The following is a 27,063-nucleotide window of genomic DNA, read 5'->3' as shown; positions in this document are numbered from 1 at the left end:
CCAGTTTAACTATCATCGATAAATTTTAATGAAATTTCAAGAAAACCTTTAAAAAATTACAGGAACGGATAATTTTGCAAACAATCATCGAAAATTGGGGACTTCAAAAAACCATTTATCTTGTTTTTAGTCAGATCTTTTTTTGAAAATTTAAAAGACATTTTTTGTAAAGTTAACAATTGAGAACGATGGCACTTTATCAATACTGCACAATAGTTATTATTGTTTTTAAATTCTTTTTAAACTCAATATTTTTTATCGAATAATTTTTCAAAACATCATAATCAATATAATTAATTTGTATAAATGTTATGCTGATTCATTAAAATGACCGAAATGAAGTTGGTAAAGTTTGTGAAAATCTTGTTTTTGTCATACACATATTTTTCGAATCGGTCGAGGCAACAAAAAACATAAATATCGTAATTACAGACCACACTTTGAATAGAAACAGTGTTTTAAAATGAATTTTACACCAGTTGAGTTATTTTGCAATTAATAGTTTTCAAAAATGTAAGATTCGACAAAAAATTTAATCATCCAAACATATTAAACATGATTCTTATCGCAGGAAATTCATGTTCTTCAGTATTTCTCTACAATTTCGCAAGTTTTTCGCGATTTCAAAATTTGCATCTTTTGATTTGGGTAAAATTTATAAAACATTCATTTTGTCAAAACAAGTCATTTTGCATCATATTTTTCAGATCAGATCAGAAAAATTCGCAAAAGTTTCACTTTTAACATAGAAATTTATGCCAATAGCTTCTGAAATATGATCTTGGAAAATACTGGATAATGAGGTGACACTTAAACAAACATTTTCATGGATTTGAATTCTTTGTGATGCTGTATCTCAGAAACTTATTGACCAAATTCCAGAGTTCCAGAACGAAAGGATGATGACAAAAACTTTGTAAAATATTTACACCAGCCTTACAAGTGAAATGAAACAAATGCCGATGACACAAAATCGACTAGAAATTCTCAAGGTACAGTTTTTCAAATATTTCGAGTTTTTCAAATTTCAAGTCAAAGTTCAATCACAAAATAATTTCTACATAATAACAGTTATGCAAATATCAAACATTTGCATTAAAACGGTGGGTAAGAAGAGGATTATTATGTGACTTGCATGCACCGCGGAAATTCCCCCTGGAGGTTGATGGGGGACTATTCTAAGCCAGAAAAAAAACGATTTCCGAAATATTCTGTCGGTGAAAACTGATTTTATCTCGATTTAATGTTTAAAAAAAATAATATATCACCACACCCAAAATTCAGAATCGAGATAATCGTTCTCTCAAAATTTATTGAGGGCTCAGTGCCAAAATCGATAGAATAATGATACCAACTCACACCATCATAACAAATGAGTTCATTCGTTAGTTGAATCAATAGGGACGTGGCGTTACATCGTGCTGCCATCTGGTTTTTATAAGCGCAAGAGTGGAAAAGTGCTGAGTCATCGTCTAAAAATAGACGGCGTCCTATCTCGCCCAGCAAAATGAAGTCGATAAAGTAGTCGGTTTCGATGAGAAAAAGTGGAAAACGTGGTCTAAAAATAGCGACGCCATCCCCCTATAAATCTCCAACAAGTGCCATATATCGACTTCTGACTTCTCCTTGGTCACCAAGCTGTGGTGGCCGAGGCAGCTAAGTCATTGGATTGGTTTGTCAAAGGTCTCTGGTTCGATTCCCGTTGTCGACACTTTTGGTTTTTTGTTTGACGGATGAACTTTTTTTGCAAATGAACCTCGAGAGAATAGTTCTATCGCCCATCTCGAGCTGTGTTCTCTGCGTCCGTGAATGGTACCACTATTCTCTCGACTCGAGGCCATCATTCTCTCGGACTAGCGCTGCCAGTTTTGGGTGCAAAAACAACAAAATACGTCCAATATCTCGGTCTAACTCAAGACAAAGATGTTAATTTTGATCAAGATATCAATTTTTAGTTTTTAAAACATATTCCTGACACAGCACACCTTAAATCGATCCATAATTTGAGTTCCGGAGTTATCGGGAGGTTTAAAATAGTGTTATTTCTTTAAAAATATTTTAAATTTGCTCTGGAAAATAAACTGTCATGTCTGAATGCAAAAACTAATGTTGTGGCATTGTTGTATACAGTAGAGCAGTTCTCTAGGATTTCGGTCATTCGATTTTTTTTGTATTTTTTAATCCGACTGAAACTTTTTTGGTGCCTTCGGTATGCCCAAAGAAGCCATTTTGCATCATTAGTTTGTCCATATAATTTTCCATACAAATTCGGCAGCTGTCCATACAAAAATGATGTATGAAAATTCAAAAATCTGTATCTTTTGAAGGAATTTTTGATCGATTTGGTGTCTTCGGCAAAGTTGTAGGTATGGATACGGACTACACTGGAAAAAATAATACACGGTAAAAAAATTTGGTGATTTTTTATTTAACTTTTATCACTAAAACTTGATTTACAAAAAACACTATTTTTATTTTTTTATTTTTGATATGTTTTAGAAGGCATAAAATGCCAACTTTTCAGAAATTTCAGGTTGTGCAAAAATCACTGACCGAGTTATGAATTTTTAATCAATACTGATTTTTCAAAAATCGAAATTTTGGTCGTAAAATTTTCAACTTCATTTTTCGATGTAAAATCAAATTTGCAATCAAAAAGTACTTTACTGAAATTTTGATAAAGTGCACCGTTTTCAAGTTATAGCCATATTTAAGTGACTTTTTTGAAAATAGTCGCAGTTTTTCATTTTTTTAAATTAGTGCACATGTTTGCCCAGTTTTGAAAAAAATATTTTTGAAAAGCTGAGAAAATTCTCTATATATTGCTTATTTGGACTTTGTTGATACGACCTTTAGTTGCTGAGATATTGCAATGCAAAGGTTTAAAAACAGGAAAATTGATGTTGTCTAAGTTTCACCCAAACAACCCACCATTTTCTATCGTCAATATCTCAGCAACTAATGGTCCGATTTTCAATGTTAATATATGAAACATTTGTGAAATTTTCCGATCTCTTCGAAAAAATATTTTGGAATTTTCAAATCAAGACTAACATTTCACAAAGGCCAAACATTCAATATTACGCCCTTTTAAAATGTTTGTCTTGATTTGAAAATTCCAAAAATATTTTTTTCGAAGAGATCGGAAAATTTCACAATTGTTTCATATATTAACATTGAAAATCGGACCATTAGTTGCTGAGATATTGACGATAGAAAATGGTGGGTTGTTTGGGTGAAACTTAAAAAACATCAATTTTCCTGTTTTTAAACCTTTGCATTGCAATATCTCAGCAACTAAAGGTCGTATCAACATAGTCCAAATAAGCAAAATATAGAGAATTTTCTCAGCTTTTCAAAAATATTTTTTTCAAAACTGGGCAAACATGTGCACTAATTTAAAAATATGAAAAACTGCGACTATTTTCAAAAAAGTCACTTAAATATGGCTATAACTTGAAAACGGTGCACTTTATCAAAATTTTAGTAAAGTACTTTTTGATTGCAAATTTGATTTTACATCGAAAAATGAAGTTGAAAAATTTTACGACCAAAATTTCGATTTTTTGAAAAATCAGTATTGATTAAAAATTCATAACTCGGTCAGTGATTTTTGCACAACCTGGAAATTTCTGAAAAGTTGGCATTTTATGTCTTCTAAAACATATCAAAAATAAAAAAATTAAAAATAGTGTTTTTTTGTAAATCAAGTTTTAGTGATAAAAGTTAAATAAAAAATCACCAATTTTTTTACCGTGTATTATTTTTCCAGTGTAGTCCGTATCCATACCTACAACTTTGCCGAAGACACCAAATCGATCAAAAATTCCTTCAAAAGATACAGATTTTTGAATTTTCATACATCATTTTTGTATGGACAGCTGCCGAATTTGTATGGAAAATTATATGGACAAACTAATGATGCAAAATGGCTTCTTTGGGCATACCGAAGGCACCAAAAAAGTTTCAGCCGGATTAAAAAATACAAAAATTAAAATTGAAGAAAAAAGACCGATTTCGTAGAGAATTGCTCAGTATGAATAAGGCTACCAACTCTTGCTGAGCAAAAATCCGTACACTTTGCCGATATGACACCATGGTATAACAAAAACTGTCTATGAATTATTTATATAAATTAAATTTAATAAATTTGAGAATTAAAAACATAAAACTGTGTCGTTTTTAGAGCTAACAAATTTCACACGTTGCACGTTTAAAAGTATTCATAAAATAAACCGTGATTTGAATCAAATCGTTATGTTCTTCAATGTTTTTGTTAAACGTTTTAAAGTTTACAAAATGTCAAGTTTGCTTTTACGAATAATACCGTTCTTAGTGTTTTCACGAACACTTTTCCAGAGTTTTTTTTATTGAAAAGGTCCTATAACATGTGAAACACAACAGTTTATAGGACCTTTAAAAAAACTCTAGATTTGTTAATTCAAATGTTCAAATGTTTTCACAAGTTTTAGAAAGCCTTTGGAAATGGATAAATATATATAGTAAGGAATTTCTAAAAGAACAATTCTAGAGTTTTTTTTAAAGGTCCTATCAACATATGAAAGACAATAGTTCAAAAACTCTAGAATTATTGATAATCAAGTTTTAATTGAGGAAACCCAGGAAAACTCTGCCTTTTTAAATCAAACTCACAGAAAAATAAAAATTTCTACACACAAAAAAATATTTCCGAATGTTACATCATTTATGATGTAACACTTTTGCACGTCATTAAACATTTAAATTTAAATGCAATTTGATGTAAATTTGTAACAAATTATACGTAAAAACATGATTTTACGTGTGATTCAACCGTTTACGTCGAATCTTACGTTAACATCAATTGAGTTTACATGTAATTCATTTTTCCGTGTCAAGTAAATCCACATATTCTTTCTGTGTAGTTAACAAAAGCTTCAACCAAATCAAAAAAGCAATTCAATGATTAAAAAGTTGTTAAAATTCCGTACAAATCCGTATTATGCGTAAAATTCCCTACAAAAATTCCGGCCTGTTAAAAATTCGCGAAGAGGTTCGAAAATCCGTATGGTAAGGAAAAAATCCGTACAGTTGGTAGCCTTAAGTATGAAGAACAGTTTTGCAGAAAAAAGTATGCTGTTCCATTTTCAGTACAGTTTTGATTATTTTAGTGGGAAAAATGTTGCCAATTTGCAAAATTCTTTATCAATTAACTCATTCCTGTAATAAACAGCTCCTACGATCGTACTCAGTTTCTCAAATAATGTATTTTTAATCGGATTCCGAAAGAAAAAAAAAATGTATTTCAGCAATTACTAGGGCTAGTGATTTTTCACGGCAAATAAATCAAAATTACGCGGCATGCCAATTACAAAACATTGAAATTTCACGGCAATTTCACGGTACTCTAAAAACTGCTCAAAATAAACGTTATAATGTGTACTTTTAGCTAAGTTATTAACAGAAAAGTGTCCTAAAAGTAAGCATTAGTTCTATATACAAAATGAAACCCCCTGACACAAATCATTTATTTGTAAAAGGAGTATTGGATTAATCTTGGAAAATTTTGAGTCAGTTGAATTCTAGACTTTCTGTATTAGGTCATACAAACAAATGTAAACATTGAGTGTATCCCGCCTATACTAATAAACATTTACATAAGGTGTGAAAGGGTTACACTCAAACATTTGTTTATTGAACCTAATAAGAAAAGTTCAAGAATTTATGATTCAGCTGTTTTAATTTTATTGAGATTTTATAAAATCAGCACGTCTTCTAATTCATCAATCCTAGAATCGTTAAAAGAAATGCAATAATTTTTTTTTGCTTTCCTTAATTTCAGCAATAGGAAAATTTTAGTGTTTTCTTAAAATTTAGGTAAAACTTCATTAAAAGCAGTTTTTACATTTATTGATAATTCAAGAAAAAGTTAATGGTTAACAAACATGATATCAATATGTATTATTTTACTAATCAATTGAATTAAAACACATAATTTTTATTCAAAATATTTAAATAAAATTTGTTCATCGTTGTTTAATATCGTTTATTTAAAAAAAAAATCTTTTAAAATCTTTTTTGGAATTTCATGGAATAAAGAAACTATCTGCATTTTGTTGAATATTCTAATGAACAATATTTTCAACAAATAATTATGAAAAAAAATCTTCAGCAAATAATTGTATATTTGATATGAAATACTTATCTATTTGTAAACTGCTTTTAAAATGCTCTGCGAAATCGCGAAAAATCACTAGCCCTAGCAATTACCCACGAAAACAGCATGGAAAAAAACCCAAAATCAATCGAAAAGTTCAAAATTTGTTTAATGATTAAAAAGTCTTTATTTTATTAAGAAAAAAAGTATAAATAAACGATGAACAATAATTTTTGGATTGGATTGTTTTGAGTTATACACAGTAAAAAATAATGTAAATTTGGAAGCTGTAATTTTGGAAGGTTGGATATTACCTCTTTTATGATGTGATTTTACCTCAATTTAGACTGAAAAAGTGTCATTACACCAGAAAAGTGGTCAAACTACAAATTACACCTTTTTTCTCACATAAAAGATATACCCCTTCGCAAATGTAATATTACCATGACTTTTTTTCTGTGTAGAAAAAAAATATGCACAACGATTTTGTTCCAAATTTGCAATGGTTTAGCAAAATAAATAATTGCGAAAACAACCTATCAATTAAGTTATTGAGTTTTTTTCTCTACCAACTCCGCCCATGATCTTTTAATAATTTCATTAGCGATTTTTCGTTCATGACCAGAAGAAAAGAATGCCTTCGTCATTTCGCGAGCTATGCTAATGTCGAGCCATTTTTCTTCTTCGCAGTTTTTTTTTTCCTCTCGTTTTGTTTGTGCCCATCGTCACACGCACTTACACAGTGACTTTGACACTGACAGCCACACGCGTCGCACAATCATCACCGTCACCGCGCGAGATATTCAAATGAGTGAGAGAGAGAAAGTGAATTTTATTGCCTCTCATTTGAATGGAGGCGCCGCCGCTCCTTCGTTCCTTCATCTTCCTCTTGCGATGTTTTTCGTCTTATTTTGTCATTCAAGCTAACTTTGTGAGCCACGTGTGTGTTAATGTGTGTTTTGCTTGTGTGGTGGCTCCAATTATCGCACCAAGTGGCGCGCACAGGTTTTCGTTTGAAATTTGAGCACAAACGCACGCACAATCCAGAGGAAGGAAAGCCCATCTGTATTACGTAAAATGTTGCTTTCCAAATTGGCTGGCGGTGGCGGTGTGGTGGTAAAATGATATAAAGTTAGCGATTTCTGGGAGAAAGAGGAGGGGGAAGGAGCACATGAAAAATAAAAGCAGAGCAGATTTAACATCAAATCGCTTTCAAGACTTTGTTGTTTGTTTGAAGGATTAGGACTTGAAGAACCAATTTATTTTCAAATGTAAAATTTTTGTATTCTCATGAAGCGAACATGATTCGGAGCAGGAAAAACGAGTTATTTTTCGTGTTTGATCTTTGCTGTGAAATGATTATCAATTGCTTAATTGTGATAAGATTTATTCGACGCTGTCATGCTATCTAATCGCACTTCGCTTTTTGACGTTCCGAGAAAAACGCGTTTTAATGTTTGACCTTGAATAAACAAAAACAAGAGCACGAAATGTAAACAATAACAATCAAGTTTTGTTTGGTTGTGCATTTTTCCGAAGTTTGGTTGAATTTGGTTGCAGAAGTCCCAAGTTGCAATTACAAATGTTTACATTATTCGGACACGTACGTGTGTCAAACGCGTTCTGACCTGAATTTCTTTTTGGCCAGTTGTCGCACTACATTAATTTTCAGGAAGTGTCAAGATAGCACGACAAGATTGAAACATCTTTCATATGAAAAATGACAACAAATCGAATTTTGGGTATCTGTGAAGGTCAAAAGGTGAGGCATTGTGAGCTGCACAAAATGGCGTTCACTCAATTTGACCCAAAATGCACGTGCAACGAGATAGCACAACAACGACGAATTTTGCAATAAAACGTGTTTTTCGGTTTGAGTCTTGTGACATAAATCCGTGCTGCCTTCGTTGAGTAAATGCTACCCCGTTATCAAACGTCAACGGGGAATGGCTCCACCATCACTATCTCCCAGGGCAAATCGTGACTGGCTACATTTTCCCGTAACTGCTTCAGAGTGATATCCCCAGCTCAAAAACCAAATCCCACTCCTTTGCATATCTCGGCGCTGCTCTCCCAGTCTCGTTAATTATGACGAATAAAAAACACAACAAGACTTAGTAAAAGTCATAATAAAGTATTTTGAGCACGAAATTGTTTTATGATTAGTTTGTGTGCCTCTCGCGGAAAAGTTTATTCGGCGACAGTTTAGAACAACGGTAGCAGCCCCAAAAAGTGGAAATCATAAAAAGCATAAAAAAACATGCAGTAGCAAACAAAAAAAGTCACAGTCCAACAATCGCGGGACGAGACGAGAATCATAAACAAAGTTTTATGTCACGCCAACGCCATAAATTACTCAGGTGTTGTTTATTACCTTTCCCGCGGTGACGACGACGACAGTCTTGGTAAGACACCGGGATTCAAAGTTTGTAAGTCTCGGCAGCTGGATCAGGCTGGAGGCTCACGGGAACACAGCTGGTTCTAGCTAAACTTGGGGGAGGTATGAGGAAGTAACGCAATCAGATGGAACAAAACAGGTCTATTACGGCAGCCAGCAGAGCTAATGACTAGGGTTAGTGAAATTTCACGATTTCGCGGACAGCGTGAAATCCGCGAAATTTGGCTTTTTCCGCGAAATCCCGTGAAATTTTATGTTTGTGTGAAACTGTAACGATTTTTCTCAAAATAATTTATCAAACTCAAATAGGAATAAAAACAATCCTAAGAACGACTGTAGAATTAAGCGAAAAAATACCATGGTTTAATCACTAATATAGGAATAGTGATTTTTGACGATTTCGTGGATCAACACAAAAATATTTCATGCCTAAAGACTATTTAAGTAATTTTATTAGTTTTCAATTGAAAAGTTTGATATGAACCATTTGAAGAATTGTTAAGATTTTTCAGGTGTTATTAGAAACCAACTAAATTTAGTAATATTTTCATTCGCTGTAATACAATTTTTAATGCTATTTTATATGAAAGGTAAAATTAAGAGTATTTTTTATCTCTGAATTCACCTGCTAAAACATTTCAGATTTTTTTTTTGAGTCCTGTTTAATTTTAACGATATTTGATTATTTGGGTGAATGATTCCCGTGAAAATAAAAAAAAAACTAAACACTTTTTTGTATGAATAAAAATTTAGATTTCGATACAAATCATATTACTTTTGTCTATTGATTTTACATTGAGTTTATGAAAAGTGTGTTGAAAACCGTTAAAATGGGCTAAAAGTCACAGAGAGTTCAAATTATTTTACTCATTTTGGTTTTACAAGATTGTCAAATCTTGTTTTGATATGAAATTCATTAAAATGTAAAATGATGTAACAAAAGCAAATCAGCGAAATTTTTTTAGCTTTATTAGTCGAATATTAAAAAAGCAGTTCAGTAAATGAGAATACGTATGCCCTACATTTTGTTTCAAAATATATGTATATCTAGCCCATCCATAAACCAGGTGGAAACTTTTTTAAAAAAATAGGAGAATTTTGTGGTGTCACGTTCAAATCTAGTGAAGAATTTTTTTAGTTTATTGAAGAATAATATATAATAAAGCATAAAAAGTAGTTTCCTTGATTTAAAAATATGATTTTCAGAGTTATTTTAACATTTTTCACGTTCCGCGAAATTTGCGTGAAATTGAGTGTTTTGAAATAGAGGTCCCCGTGAAATTTTCAATTTTCGAGCGTGAAAAATCACTAAGCCTACTAATGACTAATGCTCGAGAGTGATGACTAAAGTTCAAGATCGTAATGTGTACGCATGACTAAACATTGCAACATCTTGGATTAAGAGATCAAGGTAATAAAACAGCTCGTTCTGGAAGTGGGTTAGATATATATATTACAGATCAAAGAGGTTTCTCTGATTAAACTACAATTATTTGACTTATTACATTTCTATAACTGGTCACGGCGGTAGACATAGAGATCTTAACTCTGGGGAGTCCTTGGATGACCCAACACACTGGCAAAGTAGGCTACCATACTCGCTGAAGCTATGTGGATTTGATCCATGGTCAAAAATCACTGACCTCCTGTTTGTTACGGCGGTAGACCCACAGATCTTAACTCCAGGGAGTTCTTGGATGACCCAGAACATCCCATTAGGTTGTTACAACAATTCATTGTAGCCGTGTATTCTCACTGAAGCCGTCTGGGTTGGATCCGTCGTTAAAGTCTAGATGACTTGTTTCTTTGGTAATCCAAAACTCCAAGAAGTTTCGGATGACCTAGAACATCCCAGATGTCACAATACCATGGTTACACGGTTTTATTACACAACTATACAAAATACAATAGAAACTCGAATATTCATTATCAATCTAAATCATGGTTACTCTCATTTTAAATAAGTTGCATGAATCGAGAATCGTTTAAAAAAGACGACTTAAAAATAATACAGTCATGCCTCAGTTAAGCACCGCATATAAGGATGCAAAACCGAGGCGTGCATAACTGAAGCACAGAGCTTATGGGATTTTGGCTAAATGGGATACATTGGCTATAATCAAATGAAAAATCATGTTAACATCTGAAAATTATAGTGTTTTGGAATCAGGATGATGGCAGCTATCCATTGTAATTGTAGTAACATGAAAATAATCACAAAGACACGCATTTTTCCTGTATTTTGAAAATACAATTTTTTACTCAAAAAAAAACCTCAAAATATTTGTTATTGCAATATGAGAATCAAATGATCGTGTTTTGTCATAAATTTCGAATGTAGTACATTTTTTTATATACTGAAAATTTTCACAAAACTACGTATTTTCGAGAAAATACTCAAAATTTCAGTTTTTTGCAATATTTTAACGTTTGGATATTTTCATGCATTTCGAATGTAATTACATTTTTTAAATACTCAAAATTTTCACAAAACTACGAATTTACAAGAAAAAACACTCAAAATTTCAGTTGGGTAACAAATGATCGGAATTTTTACAAACAATTCGAATGAAATAAATTTTGTAATTTCGAGTATTTTTTAGAAAAATACGTAGTTTTGTGAAAATTTTGAGCATTTTGAAAAAAAAGATAATGCTTTTGAAATTTATTAAAAATTTTCGACCATTTGATAACTATATTGTGAAAAACAAAAATTTTCAAAAAAAAAAATCGAAAACACGTTATTTTGTGAAAAATTTGAGTTTTTTCCAAAAAATGTGTTACAACTTTCGAAATTTATGAAAAAATCCCGATCGTTTTATATCCATATTGTAAAAAACAGATTTTTTTTCGAAAATATGTGGGTTTAAAAAAAAAGAAACTATATTAGAAATGTATGACAAAATCCCGATTGTTTGATATCTATATTGTTAACAAACTGAAATTTTGAGTGTTTTTTTTTTCGAAAATATGTAGTCGAAAATATGTAGTTCTTTTTTTCAAAAAAAATGAAACTATATTCGAAATAAACGAAAAAATCCCAATCATTTGATACCCATATTAAAAAAAACAGAAACACTGAGTATTTTTCGAAAATACGTAGTTATGTAATTTTTTTAGTATTTTCTAATAATGTTGTAAATACATTCGAAATGTATAAAAAAATTCTGATCATTTGATAACCATATTGTGAAATAATGAAATTTTGAGTATTTTTAGCTATGAGAAAAATTTTAGTATTTTCAAAAAATTGTTTTATAACTTTCGAAATGTATGAAAAAATCCGGATCGTTTGATACCCATATTGTAAAAAAAACTAAAATTAAGAGTTTGTTTTTAAAAAATACGTAATTTTGTGAAAATGTTGAGTACTTTCAAAAAAAAAAACATTCGAAATGTATGAAAAATCCCGATCATTTGGTACCCAAATTGCATTACAAATAAATTTGAGTATTTTTTCGAGAAGTTTTGCATTTTCAAATTACAGAAAAAATACGTATTCTTGTGATTTTTTTTTGCAATTGTAAGTGCAATCTATAGCAGACATCATCCCGATTCCAAAACACTATAATTTTTTAATGTAAGTAGGATTTGTCATATGATTATAGCCAATGTCTCTCATATAGTCGTGAAGTCGTTGATCATTTTCGAAGAAAATTGATCAGCACTATAATATATTCTGTATTAAATTCAATTTAATGAATTTCAGCACCAAAAGTAATCAGCATGTGCCGGATGTTGAGTTCTTCAATCCACTGAAAAAAACGATCTAAATCTAATGCGTTTAAAAAATTTTATAATTTTGTTGTACAATCATTGACGTCCTAGTTGGCAATCATTGATTAATGACGATTTCCATAACTTTACAAAGAATGGGATAATCGTTACCAAAAGGAATCAGCATGTGTAGGGCACTATTCTAAACAACTTGTTAAAGGAATTTTGTCAAAATATTGAAAGCGACGCAAAATTAATATCTTCGAACGCAAAATCATGACAATGATGGAAGTCTTCACGTTAAGCACTGGGCCGCACTTAACCGAGACAGCTGAACGAATCATAACTGGGGCAGTGCAAAACCGGAGCATGACTGTATAGTGAGTGTACTTAGCCTTCCAAATACTGTTTTAACAAACTCACCGAATCATACTTTCTCACTTACTCAATCACTCAATCACTGATCCTCTGACTAATTTACTCACTCAATCACTGTCCCACTGACTCACTCTCTCACTCACTCACTCACCCACTAACTCACTCATTCATTTACTCAATCACCGATCCAATTATTCACTCACTCACTCACGCAACTGACTTACTCACTCACTCACCCACTCACTCATCCACTAACTCATTCAACTCACTTATACACTCAAATCAAAATTTCTGAATATTTTTGAATGTTTGTAGATAATAATGTCAAACTTTTACTTTGCTCTGAAGAGCGCAAATCGATACGAGTTGATCGTGGATAGTGTTTAGAGATGGGAAGATTGCATTTCACGAATATCTGAACGTTTTTCACAAATATCTGCGCTTTACTGGAAATACCTGTAGTTTTCCTTCATGTTCGTCACTTGACTAATTCTCACTCTACTTTTATCTCATTCCAGGACAAATCCAAACGAACATGGGGCCAACGCCTTAAGCTGACCAAATCCACCACCGAACGCTCCGGCAGCATCACATCTGGCAGCAGCCCCTTCAAGCCACCCTCGTCGAGCTCCTCCTCCTCGACATCTCCCTCGGTTACGCTGGAAGTGCTGGACTACTCCTCGCTCCAGCAGCAGCACCACGCCCAACTTCAACACCTGCAACAGCGCTCCAATGGTCCGTCTCTGTTGAATTCCGCCGCAGCCGGTTCGATGAAGTATGCCGAGACGACCACCTGGATGTACGGCACGATGCGCGGAATGCCAGCCGGGATGTCCCCGATGCATCACCACCAGCTCCATCCGGGGCTGCTGCATCCGGCGATGTTCTGCCCGATGCCGCCGGGACCTCCTCAGGCCGAGGTAGCGGTCGTCATCTGCTGCTGTCCGGAGTACCTCAATGGGACGAAGCGGGACGTCAAGAAGGCGAGTGTGTGCAAGAGGTGCAAGGGATCGCGACTTCCGTTGGCGCCGATTGGCGGGACGATGCGGTTGACGTCGGGGACTACGTTTTTGGCGCCTCCGGCGCGGAGTAGTGCGGGGACGATGAAGTTGGCGTCGACGTATGGGAAGAAGAATAGACCTACGATATTGGGGAGTTCTGGAGATCCGTACGACTTTATGCGGAGGTCGCGGTTGAGTCAACCGGAGCAAGCAAAGCAGTCTGTGAAGAGTAGTATTAAAGAGAAGTTGCGGGGACGGGCGAAGAGTTCGAGTCCGTCGAAGGGCCGGAGTAGAGTGGACAAGCGGCCTCCGTCGCCGACAGGGAGCAAGAGTAGTGGGAGTCGAAGTTTGAGCGCAAGTCGTAGCAGTTCCAGTAACAAAGGCTTCAAAGACTGCTGGGTGGAACCGGACGAAGTTCAGATCGATCCGGACCCGGGAAGCACGGCCGGTGGCCGGAGATCCATCCTGCGTTGTGATATTAATCCGTATGACCTGATCTCGCTGAGCAGCGGGTTGAACAACGAGTTCTCGCCAACGGCGGCTAACGGCACCGACGATTACGACCTGTCGGTGCACTCGCAAAAGTACGAGAACCTGCTGGACACGCTGTACGCCAATCGGTACAACCCGGCGGCAACAGCCAACATTGCGGCAATTTCGGGCCAAAGAATCAAACTCTTCGACGGCGAGTCGGCGGCACCGTCCGTGTACGACGACGTGGACGAGTACGTGTACGATCCGGTGGAGGTCCAGCCGGACACTGGCAATCTACAGGAACCCAGCCGGATCGAGGTCATCCCGGAGCGACCTCCACGGACCAAACACAAACACGACAGCTCCTCCGCCACCCCGCGGGACGAGGACGTCAAGTCCCTTCCGTCGCAGATCTCGTCCGAAGTGACCCAAAGTGCAATAAAGTCAATCCTGAAACGGCCCGGCAGTTCCGTGATCAGCGCACCCACCGGCGACAAGCCCAGCTTCGACACGATCCGGCTCAACCAAACGCTCGTCCAACGCCTCAACAAACTCACCTCGGACGAGGGAGTCTTTGCCAAATCTACCGGAACCGTCTCGGCCCGCAACATCAAAGCCCTGTCGTACAACGGCACCAACTCCTCCTCCTCCAACAAGGACCGGGACTCTAGCAAGCGCAATTCGGGGACGCAGTTCTACCTGCCGAGCCCCCTCAACGGACCGTCTTCCCTGACGGCCCGCAAGAAGGTCCACTTCCTGGTCGAACACAACGAAGTCATCGACGACGACAAGTTCTTCGCCCAGCTGCTGCTCTCCGAAGCCAACGCGCGATCCCTCGTCAAGCCGGCCGAACCGCCGACGGTCACGATCGTCGAGGTCACCGACGACGACAGCAACGCCAAACAATCCTCCAACGAATCTGTGATTACGACCCTGGTGAACCACCTGGAGCGGCAACGGGGACTGGTCAAAGAGCAGCAGCCGTCTAGCCTGGAGAAAGTTCAGATCCAGGAGGAAGTTCCGAAAGTGGCAGCTGTTGCTACCGACGTCAACGAGGACAAAGAGAATGCCGCCAACGAGCAGGACGACGATGCAGGTGAGTTAGTCCCGCCGCAGGACATCAATCTCAATTTTGGGGAAAGAGTTATTTTGTCGTTGGCCTCGTCTGAATCTTGCGTTGGGTTTGGTCTAGGGTTCGCGGGAAATGGGACGGTTGCCAATTTCGATGATGAGTTTTCGGCGTGTCCGGAAGCTACGGTCAGTCGACATCTGGTGGATTTCTAGATTAGGGATCCAGTCATGAGGAGACCAAATCTAGCAGACGAAATCAGCAGTTTCTCGTCAACGAAGTTGCAGGTTAGAAAATGTGACAGTTCAACGTAAACAAACATTGATTTGAGAGTAAAAGAAATAACCAGAAAGAAGACGAATATCAAGTTCCGCTTCCTTCGTTCAAGTTCCCCGCCCGGAACAAACAACTGCCGATGGACTGCTAATAGGCATTGATTTGTTTTAAGGGCGGGCCATTTTTGTCCAACTTTGGCCAGCCTGGCGAGGGGATGCTCCCCGAGAGGGTCGTTTTTCCCATCATTAGACGCGCGCGGCGTAGCAAATTAGAGTTTTATGATCCTCGTTAACACGGGTGTTCCGGGCAGGGGTACGATGGGCTGGAAATGGAGGGAAGCTGGACGAATCGATTTTTGTGCTCCAATTTCCATTCCTTTGGGATTTTTTTGGGAGTAAGGATAATGAAGAAGGTCGTAAGAAACAGTTGTTCTTTGGATATTGTTTCGAAACTTGAGTGGGAGTCATCCGCAGGACGTGTGTTAAAGTGGGTTTGTTCTGTGAGGTCAACGCAGAACTTTGTCCTAGAGGCTTTTTTCGCAGATTTTATTCAGACTTTTGTCAAAGTGTTGCATTACGTTACGCTTGTTGTGCGTTAATGTTACACTGAAGAAGCAACACTAATTTAATTGATAATGATATAAAAATATAAAAGATTTCCGAAACACATAATAAAGTGGTACAAAATCTTTTTCAACATGGAAAATTCTTCTCCCTAAAATCCACCTAAAAATAAATTTCCCCTCGTCTGCCAGCCCCTCAGAACCTCGCCTGTCTGCAATACACACCCAAATCTCTTCATGTCTATCCGCCTGTCACCCAGGTTGAGTTTATATTAAGCTCCCATTTTATTTCATCCCCCTCAGGCCGCATCGGATAGGGAGGCTTTGTCTTTGTCGCTTTGACGGGGGCGGCGCTCCAGTTTTCCGCCAGACTTTTGTTTTCCACGTGGGGCGGTGAAAATCCTGAGAAAATCCACGCAAGGCGACTTTTGGTGGTTTGCTTTTCAGACTTTTCGTCTTTTCGCGCGACTGCGAAATGTGAGAAGCTTGCGCGAGTGACGAAAGAGTGGAAAGTTATGTTTCAAGGAAACAATAACAAAAACTTTCGGCTGAATTCCTGTTCCGAGGAATTTTGCGGGTTGGTTTCGCGAGTTTGTAGAACAATTTGGTGCGAGCTAAGGAGTTTTTTTTGCCATAGGGAACTCAATTTGTTTGGAAACGAAATTTGCTGCCGATTGAAATGGTAATCAATTTGCTACAAATTTGAGTTTGTTTACGATGAACTGATTCGAAATGTCAGGAAAACGTTGTTCAATGAGGTTTCGCTGGAAATAATCGTTACAAGCTCGATTCAAATTTAGAATAAATCTTTGCTTTACAATCAGTTCAATTTGGCTTCCAAGTTTTCTCAGCATCGTACTTTGATATCACACGTATATGTTGAGCTTAGGTTGAGTTAAGGATACAATTTTGTACTGTTAAATTTTACTCATGACAATGTCAAACTATTTGTGCAAACTATTTTTTCATTAAATTTTTATTTTTTTTAGTTGAAGTTTTTAAATACTTTCAACTAAAATCAACGAAACAAATATTTGAAAATGTAACATTGGCTATTTTTGGTCTCCTGCTAGCCCATAGTGGGTAGGCTTTAAACAAGTTGGAACTTAACAAAAAATAATGTGAACAAAACGAAATTTATATCGTCGAACAAAAACTTAGGGCAATTGAGTACATCGTCACCTTCTGTAAATAATATAAAAATATGTAAAATGATGCGATTGTTTCATCAGAATTGAGATTATTTTTTTTAAAGGTGCAATATTATTTTCATTGTAGAAATTTATTACAAACATATCTCCTATGTGACCCTTTATTTTGAAATAATCAATATTAAAATTTCTTTATTTTAGCAAAAAAATATGTGTTTGAGCTGTTTAATTTCATACATTATAATTATTCAGCCATTTTTTTTAATAAACTTACGTAAAAACTATTTTGAAAAAATCATCCATCGTCTTGACCTTGGACAGAGTTGAGGGACTTTAAAAAATATTTGCACCGGCCTTTTCTGAAAACTGCCACTTTAAAAAATCATCCATCGTCTTGACCTTGGACAGAGTTGAGGGACTTTAAAAAATATTTGCACCGGCCTTTTCTAAAAACTGCCACTTTAAAAAATCATCAACATTCCATAAAAAATTAGGGGGCAAGAAACATAATACATAATTGTTATAAATTTAAACTTGCATTGTAAGAACTTGTACCATAAATTGTAAACAATCCAGAATTCATTGTTCAACGTTTACGGTATGTTTCCTAGAACAAACTTATGATAAAAAAAATCGGCATGTTCGGCGAAATATTTCGCCGAGGGGCTAAAGCAACTTTGTTTTGGGGCAAATATTGGTGTTTTATTTAATTATGAGTCTTCCCATCGATTTTCTGCTACATTTTAGAAGAAAAGTCATATAAAATCGATAAAAAATCTAGTGGACACTCTGAAGGTTTTTTGTTGAAAAATTCAATAAAATCACAATTTAAAGCGTGTATTTGTTATCAAATATTTTATTTGGCATGTTCACCAATAAGTGCATTGCCTGTGAAGCCGCACAGTCCTATTTTTTCGTGTTATTTTCACCTCTTTTGTGTCGCTGTTTGTGTGCATGGGGTGATTGGTTAGTATAACTAAATAATGGCATAAATAATAGGGACGCGCAGTTCTGTTTTTTTGTCCTCTTCTTCTTTCTATCCAATCAGTTTTGACTGATTATTTAACTCCAGTAAGTCGAAATAATGTTTTATAAATTTTATAAATTTTATAAACTTCATAAATTTTATAAATTTTATAAATTTTATAAATTTTATAAATTTTATAAATTTTATAAATTTTATAAATTTTATAAATTTTATAAATTTTATAAATTTTATAAATTTTATAAATTTTATAAATTTTATAAATTTTATAAATTTTATAAATTTTATAAATTTTATAAATTTTATAAATTTTATAAATTTTATAAATTTCATAAATTTTATATTTTTATAAATTTAATAAATTTTATAAACTTTATAAATTTTATAAATTTTACAAATTTTATAAAATTTATAAAATTTAATAATTATAGTAGTTATATTAATTTTATTAATTTTATAAATTTCATAAATTTTATAAATTTCATAAATAATATAAAAAAAAAACAATAATTTATAGAATGTATAAAATTTAAATTTCTTAAATTTTTCAAATTTCTTAAATTTTTTAATTTTTTTTAATTTTTAAAATTTTTTAAATTTCTTAAATTTCTTAAACTTCTTAAATTTTTTAAATTTTTTAAATTTCTTGAATTTCTTAAATTTCTTAAATTTCTTAAATTTCTTAAATTTCTTAAATTTCTTAAATTTCTTAAATTTCTTAAATTTCTTAAATTTCTTAAATTTCTTAAATTTCTTAAATTTCTTAAATTTCTTAAATTTCTTATTTTTTTCAAATTTCTTAAATTTTTTAAATTTCTTAAATTTCTTAAATCTCTAATTTTTTTTTAAATTTCTTAAATTTCCTAAATTTCTTGGTTTTGGGGATCACAGATAAGCTATATTTTGAAAATCCCGTAACTTGTCATATTCCGGGTTAAATCGGATTACCGGGAACCGGTCCCAAAGTAGCCAGATCGTCCCAAAAGTAATTTTGGGGATCATAGATGAGCTCGATTTTGAAAATGATGAACTTTGACTCCCATATTGCCATGATAGAAATAGTTTAATTTCTGACCGTCTCTGACCGGTCCCTTCCCCCAGGGTAGGGAACCTGTCCGCCCAATCCGGAACATCCCCGGTGGTTCAAAATCCATGGTCAGCACTGTCTGTGGGTAGAACAAAGATCGTAACATGAAAAATTGAAATTTTTCCAAGTTTTTTGTTAACAAAATTGTGGAAATGTTTGACCCTGTTTGACCCAGTCACCCACCGGAATATATCGGGCCACCGGAACATTTCCGGGTTCTGCGGGTCATTTTTGGAAAATAGACATTCTAAAGAGTCCACGAGTGACAAAGAAGTATGCAAAAATTGGTTGAGTTTTCGCTGATTTTAGTGATTCCAGTTTCACCCATAGGACGCCAGTCTACTAATACGACCTTTTGAAAAAGATGTATTGAGCAACATCAGCTTATTTCAAAAGTTGTGCTGCAATTCCGACCGCCACCGTGGCGCCACGCAATGCTGCTTTGTTTATGTTTGAATATGTCATTTTCCATCCTTTGTTAACTTGCTTGCAAGTGTTCCTTATACCGGAAAGTCGATTTTGGGTTTGTGTCCAAGCTAAATGAAGTAACGCAAGCAATGAGCATCGAGTTGATTCGATGCTCGTGCTCTCGATGTCGTTGCATAATCCATGAAAATCCAGCCTAACGGTTAATATACCCTAATTTTTTTAAATTTTCATTATTGAAATAAGTTTTGGATTGGGTTTTGATCAACAATTTTAAAGAAAAATAAAGTTTGTCTCATTCATCAGTCGTTTTTGATGAAAGGAAAAAAGTCGTGATGGATGGCACAGTATTGTAATATTTAGTTCCTTAAGATTTTTTCTTAAATTCTATGGTGTTAATCAGAATTACTTGAATTTTTGAAGGCTGAAGTTTGGTAGGTTGAATAATACCTCTTTTTTGAGTAATTTTTAAAAATATGATTGTGTTAAAATGTGAACCTGATGAAAATTGATCAGAATATGATGTAATATTACACTTTTTTCACACAAAATCTGTCACCATTTCCTGATACATATTACTAGGGGTTGGGGGTTATATTTTGTATCTTAACCCACCGACAGTTGCGTACGTGTACTTTGTACACACTTGTAAGAAACCCAAAAAAAAAGAAACTTCCGAAGGGTGAAACAACTGCTAACTTCTTTACACAATTATTCTTAAATAACACATTTTTGCGGTAATTGCAGACAGCTTTTAGAGTGCCGTGAAAATGCCCTGAAAATGAAATATTTTTAAATTGAAATTTTTAATATTACATAAATATTTTGATATTTACATAATTTATAATTCATCGAGATTCACCCATATTTTCAAGATTGGCAAAAATTTTAGTTAAATTTTAAACAGCCTGTCTCCGAAAAAACAAATACAGTCACACTGTGTTGTTGAATTCAACAACATGGAAAGGTTTCCAAAATCGTCAACGTTTTTCTCGATTTCACTGCATTTTTTTTTTCAAAAACGTTGTTGTTCAAAATCGAGAAAATTGTTGACGATTTTGGAAACATTTTCATGTTATCGAATTCATCAACACAGTGTTACCGGTTTGCTTACAGGATTTTTATCCGTGTATGTAGAATCCTGATTTCGGGGAACATTGATTTTATATTTCATGACTTTTTTTTAGGACCTCAATGAAAAAACTAATTAATTGTAATTGAATTCCATCTCCCATCGCATTTGCTATCCAGATACTGTTTTGAATATTTTTATAAATAGCAATCTTCTCAAGTGTTTTATTTTATATCGTTTCTGAACGTGGAAAACAGTACCAAAAATCCTCAAGTTCCCCAAAACAGTACGTTTTCCTTTGATCCTCTGACAAGTCAATACCACAGCTGCTTCTGTCCTTCTTGCCACACAACCATCCGTTGGGGAGGGGGGCAAACCGGAGCCAGATATACGCAGAAAAATTCATTATCGTTGTCAATAACAGTGTGTAGTGCCGTTATTATTGTCATCTTCATTGACATTTTATTAACCAGAGTCTCGCTTTCCATTTCCAGTCCTGAGGCGGGTGTTCATAAATTACGTTTCAATTAATCTATCCTGGGTTTTTTTTTCTATCTTCAATTCAAATAATAAAAAATAAATAATGAACTAAAATATTCAAAAACTACGTACTTTATGGTCACACGCCAGCAGTCACCATCCCTCATGCCGCACGTTATTACCACCAAAGGAACTCCGGCAAGATGGCCATCGCCAATTTTTTGCCATATTTACTGTTTTTGTTCCTTTTCGCTTCTTCCTCTTGTTCGCCATTCGGAAGCTCCGCTCCTTTATCGGTAGCTTCACGGACGGAAGCCCGGGACATTTTGGCAACATTTCACAAGCGGCGCGCGCGTAAGTGTGTGAGCGAGAGACTGTCTCGGAAGCATAAAAACTGCAATAATATGCCGAAAGAGGGAAGAGAGTCTGAAACCTATCATTATTTTATTGAGTCGAGAGGGGGTCATCTTCCTTTCTTGGATAATTTTGGCTTTGGTTGCTTTCTTTCTGCCAAAAAAAAAAAGAAAAGAAGAAAAAACCAGTAGTGGCAGCTCTGACAGAGGGCACTGTGGCCATTATTATGATAAGTAATTTTATTGTGAAAGTTTTTTTATGCCTTCTGGTAGATTAGCAGTCTAGATCGCTGATTAAAAGGCACTTGTCTGCGAGCGACAATTGTCAAGTTTTTTTTAAGCGTCGTACCGGATGCAGCATATCGTCGCTGTAGTACTATCTCATCGTACGTGCATTTTGCGCCAATTTGAGTTAAGAACGCCATTTTGTGCAGCTCACAATGTGAGGACCTTTAGACCTTCACAGATCCTCTAAATTCGATTTCAATCCTGAGATATTCAACGAAATCCGAAAAAACTCCGTGCATTTTTGTCACTTTACATATGAAAGTAGTTTCAATCTTGACGTGCTATCTTGTTACTCCCTGAAAATTGATGTAACTGCGACAACTGGCCAAAGAGATTTCAGGTCAGAAAGCGTTTGACACACGTACAAGTTTACGATAGTCTGTACATATTTGTAATTATAACTCGGAACACCAACAACCAACTTCAACCAAACTTTGGGACAATGCACATAATGGTCAGCCAAACAAAACGTGTTTGTTATTGTTTACATTCCGGTTTTGTTTATTCATGGTCAAACATTAAAACGCGTTTATCTCGGAACGTCAAAAATCGACGTACGACAAGATAACATGAACTGATTGAAATTTTATAGTAATTTGCGATAGCAAGTTTGATTTTTAATCTAAAAATGAATTTTGATGTTTTATTTGACAATATTTTATTTTTTTCCAATAATTACATTTTTTTAAATTTGCACCATCCTAACCTCTGCGCAGAATAAAGCTTTTAAAATCACCTTAAAAAATTTCGAGAAGAAACAGAAACCTTGATTTTTAGGGACGATTTTGAAGGCAATAGCGAAATTAACTATGATAATTATTTGCAATGGTCTAAAGTATTTCTAAAAAATAAATACAACAATTTGATCGCCTGATTTTTTTATTATACGAGCAATTCTCTGAGATTTCGGTCATTCGATTTTTTCTGTATTTTTTAATCCGGCTGAAACTTTTTTGGTGCCTTCGGTATGCCCAAAGAAGCCATTTTGCATCATTAGTTTGTCCATATAACTTTCCATACAAATTTGGCAGCTGTCCATACAAAAATGATATGTGAAAATTCAAAAATCTGTATCTTTTGAAGGAATTTTTTGATCGATTTGGTGTCTTCAGCAAAGTTGTAGGTATGGATATGGACTACACTGAAAAAAAATGATACACGGTAAAAAAAATTTGGTGATTTTTTATTTAACTTTTTGTCACTAAAACTTGATATGCAAAAAAACACTATTTTTATTTTTTTAAATTTTTTAAAATGCTTTAGAGGACATCAAATGCCAACTTTTCAAAAATTTCCAGAATGGGCAAAAAATCTTTGACCGAGTTATGATTTTTTTAATCAATACATTTTTTTTTCAAAAAATCGAAATATTGGCCGCAAAAATTTTTCAATTTATTTTTTTTATGTAAAATTGGATTTGCAATCAAAAAGTACTTTAGTGAAATTTTGATAAAAGGCACCGTTTTCAAGTTATAAACATTTTTATGTAACTTTTTTCAAAATAGCCGCAGTTATTGTTTTTTTAAAATAGTGCCCAGGTTTGCCCATTTTTGAAAAAATATATTTTTGTTAATCTGAGGAAAATTCTCTATATTTGGCTTTTTCGGAATTTGTTGATACGTAGCACTTTTTGATTGCAAATTCAATTTTACATCAAAAAATTAAATTGAAAAATTTTTGCGACCAATATTTCGATTTTTTGAAAAAAAATGTATTGATTAAAAAATCATAACTCGGTCAAAGATTTTTTGCCCATTCTGGATATTTCTGAAAAGTTGGCATTTGATGTCCTCTAAAACATATCAAAAAATAAAAAAAAATAAAAATAGTATTTTTTTGCAAATCAAGTTTTAGTGACAAAAAGTTAAATAAAAATTCACCAAAAAATTTTTACCGTGTATCATTTTTTTCCAGTGTTGTCCATATCCATACCTACAACTTTGTCAAAGACACCAAATCGATCAAAAAATTCCTTCAAAAGATACAGATTTTTGAATTTTCACATATCATTTTTGTATGGACAGCTGCCAAATTTGTATGGAAAATTATATGGACAAACTAATGATGCAAAATGGCTTCTTTGGGCATACCGAAGGCACCAAAAAAGTTTCAGCCGGATTAAAAAAATACAAAAATTAAAATCAAAGAAAAAAGACCGATTCCGTAGAGAACTGCTCATACAATTCATGATCATATTGTTTTTATTTCAACTAATCATCATTTAACGATAAAAGTTTTAGTTTACACGACCGAACTTCTAGTTCAAAGCCCGCTTCCAACATTTTCTCTCAACCCATCAAAAGCTCCAATAAATGTGCAAAGTACGGGCCATGACCATAAAAGCCAAAGCAATAACAAGAGGTCGCCCTCCAACAACCAGCCAACGCAGTCCTTTCAAAGTCGGCGCTAATAATCCTTTTGTTGTACCAATCCCTGGATGGCAACTCCCGTGTTCTCTTGGTATTTAATCGCCAAAAGGGGGGGATGATGTCACAACAGCAGCAGCAGCAGCAGCCACAGCAAAATTATCGATTATAATCCCACCAAAGGATCCCAAATTAATCGCCATTGGGTTAGGTTGGAGGCAACAACTAAACAGAGCAAAACAATAAGGGTTTGAACAAGCCATTTTCCGAAAATCGCATATTCATGTACGTCCTGGGAGCGCCAGGCTGGGGGGGTCATTCGCATAATGATGGGGTGAGATCGACCCCCTCACACACACACACACTCACCCACCCACTCGATGGTGGACGGCAGCAAAGATTAGCATACACATTAATTCTAAATAATTAGCCAGCATCGCACGCGCTCGGGGGAAGCTTTCCAAACCAAGCCGAACGGTTCGTTGGAACAATAAAGAGGCCTCGCCAGCGCCGCGGCGTTTGGGAGCTTTTCTACGCGGAAGCGAGATTGTGTGTCCCGCTAATCTCGTTTGACTCGCAAAAGCTTTGTTGTTTTGGGATGGTCCTGGTTGGGGAAGAGAGAGGCAGAGCATATGGGAGGTGGACTTGTTCGGGAGATGGATCAGAGGAGTTGTGGTTTTGGGATCCCGATTGGCGCCTTTTCATAGTTGCGATTACCGTGTGGTGGAAAGATTTTGAGTTTTGAAATTTTGTGAGGAATATTTGGAAACACAAAACTGAGCAATTCTTCGGCAAAGTGTTTAGTGCAGACAGTTTGAATAAAATAAATTTCAGAAAGAATTGAATTGTTTATTTTTCCTTTTATCACAAAATTATTTATTTTCTAAAATCGACGCGATTTGTCCTCTTTATGGAAATTGTATTGACCAAATTGATTCATAACTCAAATGTCATCAATTTAGAGTTGTAATTCTTCTGCAGCTCGCTCAATCATGCAAAATATTATGAAACTTTCTAAAGTTTTTTTTTTAATTTATATTTATTCAGATTTTCTTTTTTTCATGTACATTCAATCAGTTAAAATATTATTGAGTGTCCAATCACAATCGATGACTTTTCATCTCAATTTTAAATGCTAGCAAATTTCATTTATTTATGAAAAATTGTAGCTTTCGCTATTCAGTGATTTCAAATGTAGGAGGTCCTACATGTACAAAAGGGAAAAGGGATACCTTAAAACTAACTTACAAACTATATAAAGAGCAATGAAGCTGAAGACTGCAATGATTTTTGTCGAAATGCATCAATTATCTTATTGGACATAACATTCAAAGTGTCAACTTCGGCTAATTGATGAAGTTCACTGGTGCTGAACCAGGGAGGAAGTTTCAGAATCCTCTGAAGTTTTTTCTTCCTGGTTAAGCAACAGCTTGTCCAGATCGGCACAGCATAAAACATGGCAGGTCTGAAAATTTGTTTATAAATTAACAGTTTATTCTTGAGACAAAGTCTAGAATTCCTGTTTATAAGTGGACACAAACCTTTAATGTATTTGTTACATTTAACCTGGATACTTTCAATGTGATCCTTGTAAGTAAGGTTTTTGTCAAAAGCAAGTCCAAGATCCTCTGATCCTCCCACTTTAAATTTACCTCATTCATCTTTATAATGTGATGACTTTTTGGTTTAAGAAAATCAGCCCTTGGTTTGTGAGGGAAAATAATAAGTTGAGTTTTTGCAGCATTTGGAGTTATTTTCCATTCTTTCAAATAAGAATTGAAAATATCCAAGCTTTTTTGTAATCTTCTTGTGATGACACGAAGGCTTCTGCCTTTGGCGGAGATGCTTGTGTCATCAGCAAAAAGTGATTTCTGACATCCTGAGGGCAAACCAGGCAAGTCAGAAGTAAAAATATTGTATAAAATTGGACCCAAAATGCTTCCTTAAGGGACGCCACCACGTACAGGTAGTTGATCAGATTTGCTATTCTGATAACATACCTGCAGAGTACGATCCGTCAAATAATTTTGAATAATTTTCACGATATAAATCGGAAAATTAAACCTTTTCAATTTCGCAATCAAACCTTTATGCCAAACACTGTCAAATGTTTTTTCTATGTCTAGAAGAGCAGCGCCAGTAGAATAGCCCTCAGATTTGTTGCTTCGAATTAAATTTGAAACTCTCAACAACTGATGAGTAGTTGAATACCCAAGGCGAAAACCAAACTGCTCATCAGCGAAAATTGAATTTTCATTAATGTGCGTCATCATTATTTTAAGAATTATTCTTTCGGATAATTTACTAATAGATGAAAGCAAACTAATGGGCCGATTGCTTAAAGCTTCGGCAGGATTTTTGTCCGGTTTCAAAATCGGAATTACTTTGGCAGTTTTCCAACTACTGGGAAAATGTGCCAAATCAAAAAAATTGTTAAAAACTTTCACCAAGCTACTCAAAGTTGCTTCTGGTAATTTTTTAATTAAAATGTAAAAAATGCCATCCTCACCAAGGGCTTTCATTGTGCCTCTAATGTTACAAAAAAACTGTCTTAAGTGATTTCAGTCAAACAAGTTTAACTTGCACTCACGTAAACCACTTATACAGGAATTCCATTTGAAAAGAGTCTAAACTGAAAAAAAATCCGATAGGACTCAATTTTTTTTCGTTTTAGCCGAAATTACCTACACCGTACCAAGGTGGTCTTAAAAACGGTCATAAAAAATCACAGCTCCGTGTCGTTTCAAGCGTGGTTTTTTGAAATTAAATATGTCTTTATTGAACATTCTTATAATAATTACATTTCTTTTACATGATAAGTGGTATGGCCTAATGCTCTTCATC

General features: G+C 34.8%; 1 protein-coding gene across 1 annotated transcript in view; it reads left to right on the top strand.

The window, feature by feature from the left end:
* LOC6047431 overlaps positions 1-27,063 on the top strand; it is a 228,287-nt gene that overhangs the window by 174,500 nt on the left and 26,724 nt on the right. Inside the window, exon 4 of the mRNA XM_038261651.1 lies at positions 13,148-15,200. Coding sequence (XP_038117579.1) covers positions 13,148-15,200 — 2,053 coding nt within the window. The remainder of the gene's footprint in view (positions 1-13,147; positions 15,201-27,063) is intronic.

Source organism: Culex quinquefasciatus, chromosome 3 (assembly GCF_015732765.1).
Source record: "Culex quinquefasciatus strain JHB chromosome 3, VPISU_Cqui_1.0_pri_paternal, whole genome shotgun sequence".
Lineage (NCBI taxonomy): Eukaryota > Metazoa > Arthropoda > Insecta > Diptera > Culicidae > Culex > Culex quinquefasciatus.
Note: the sequence above shows the minus strand (reverse complement) of the source record. Positions and strands in the feature narration are given on the sequence as shown.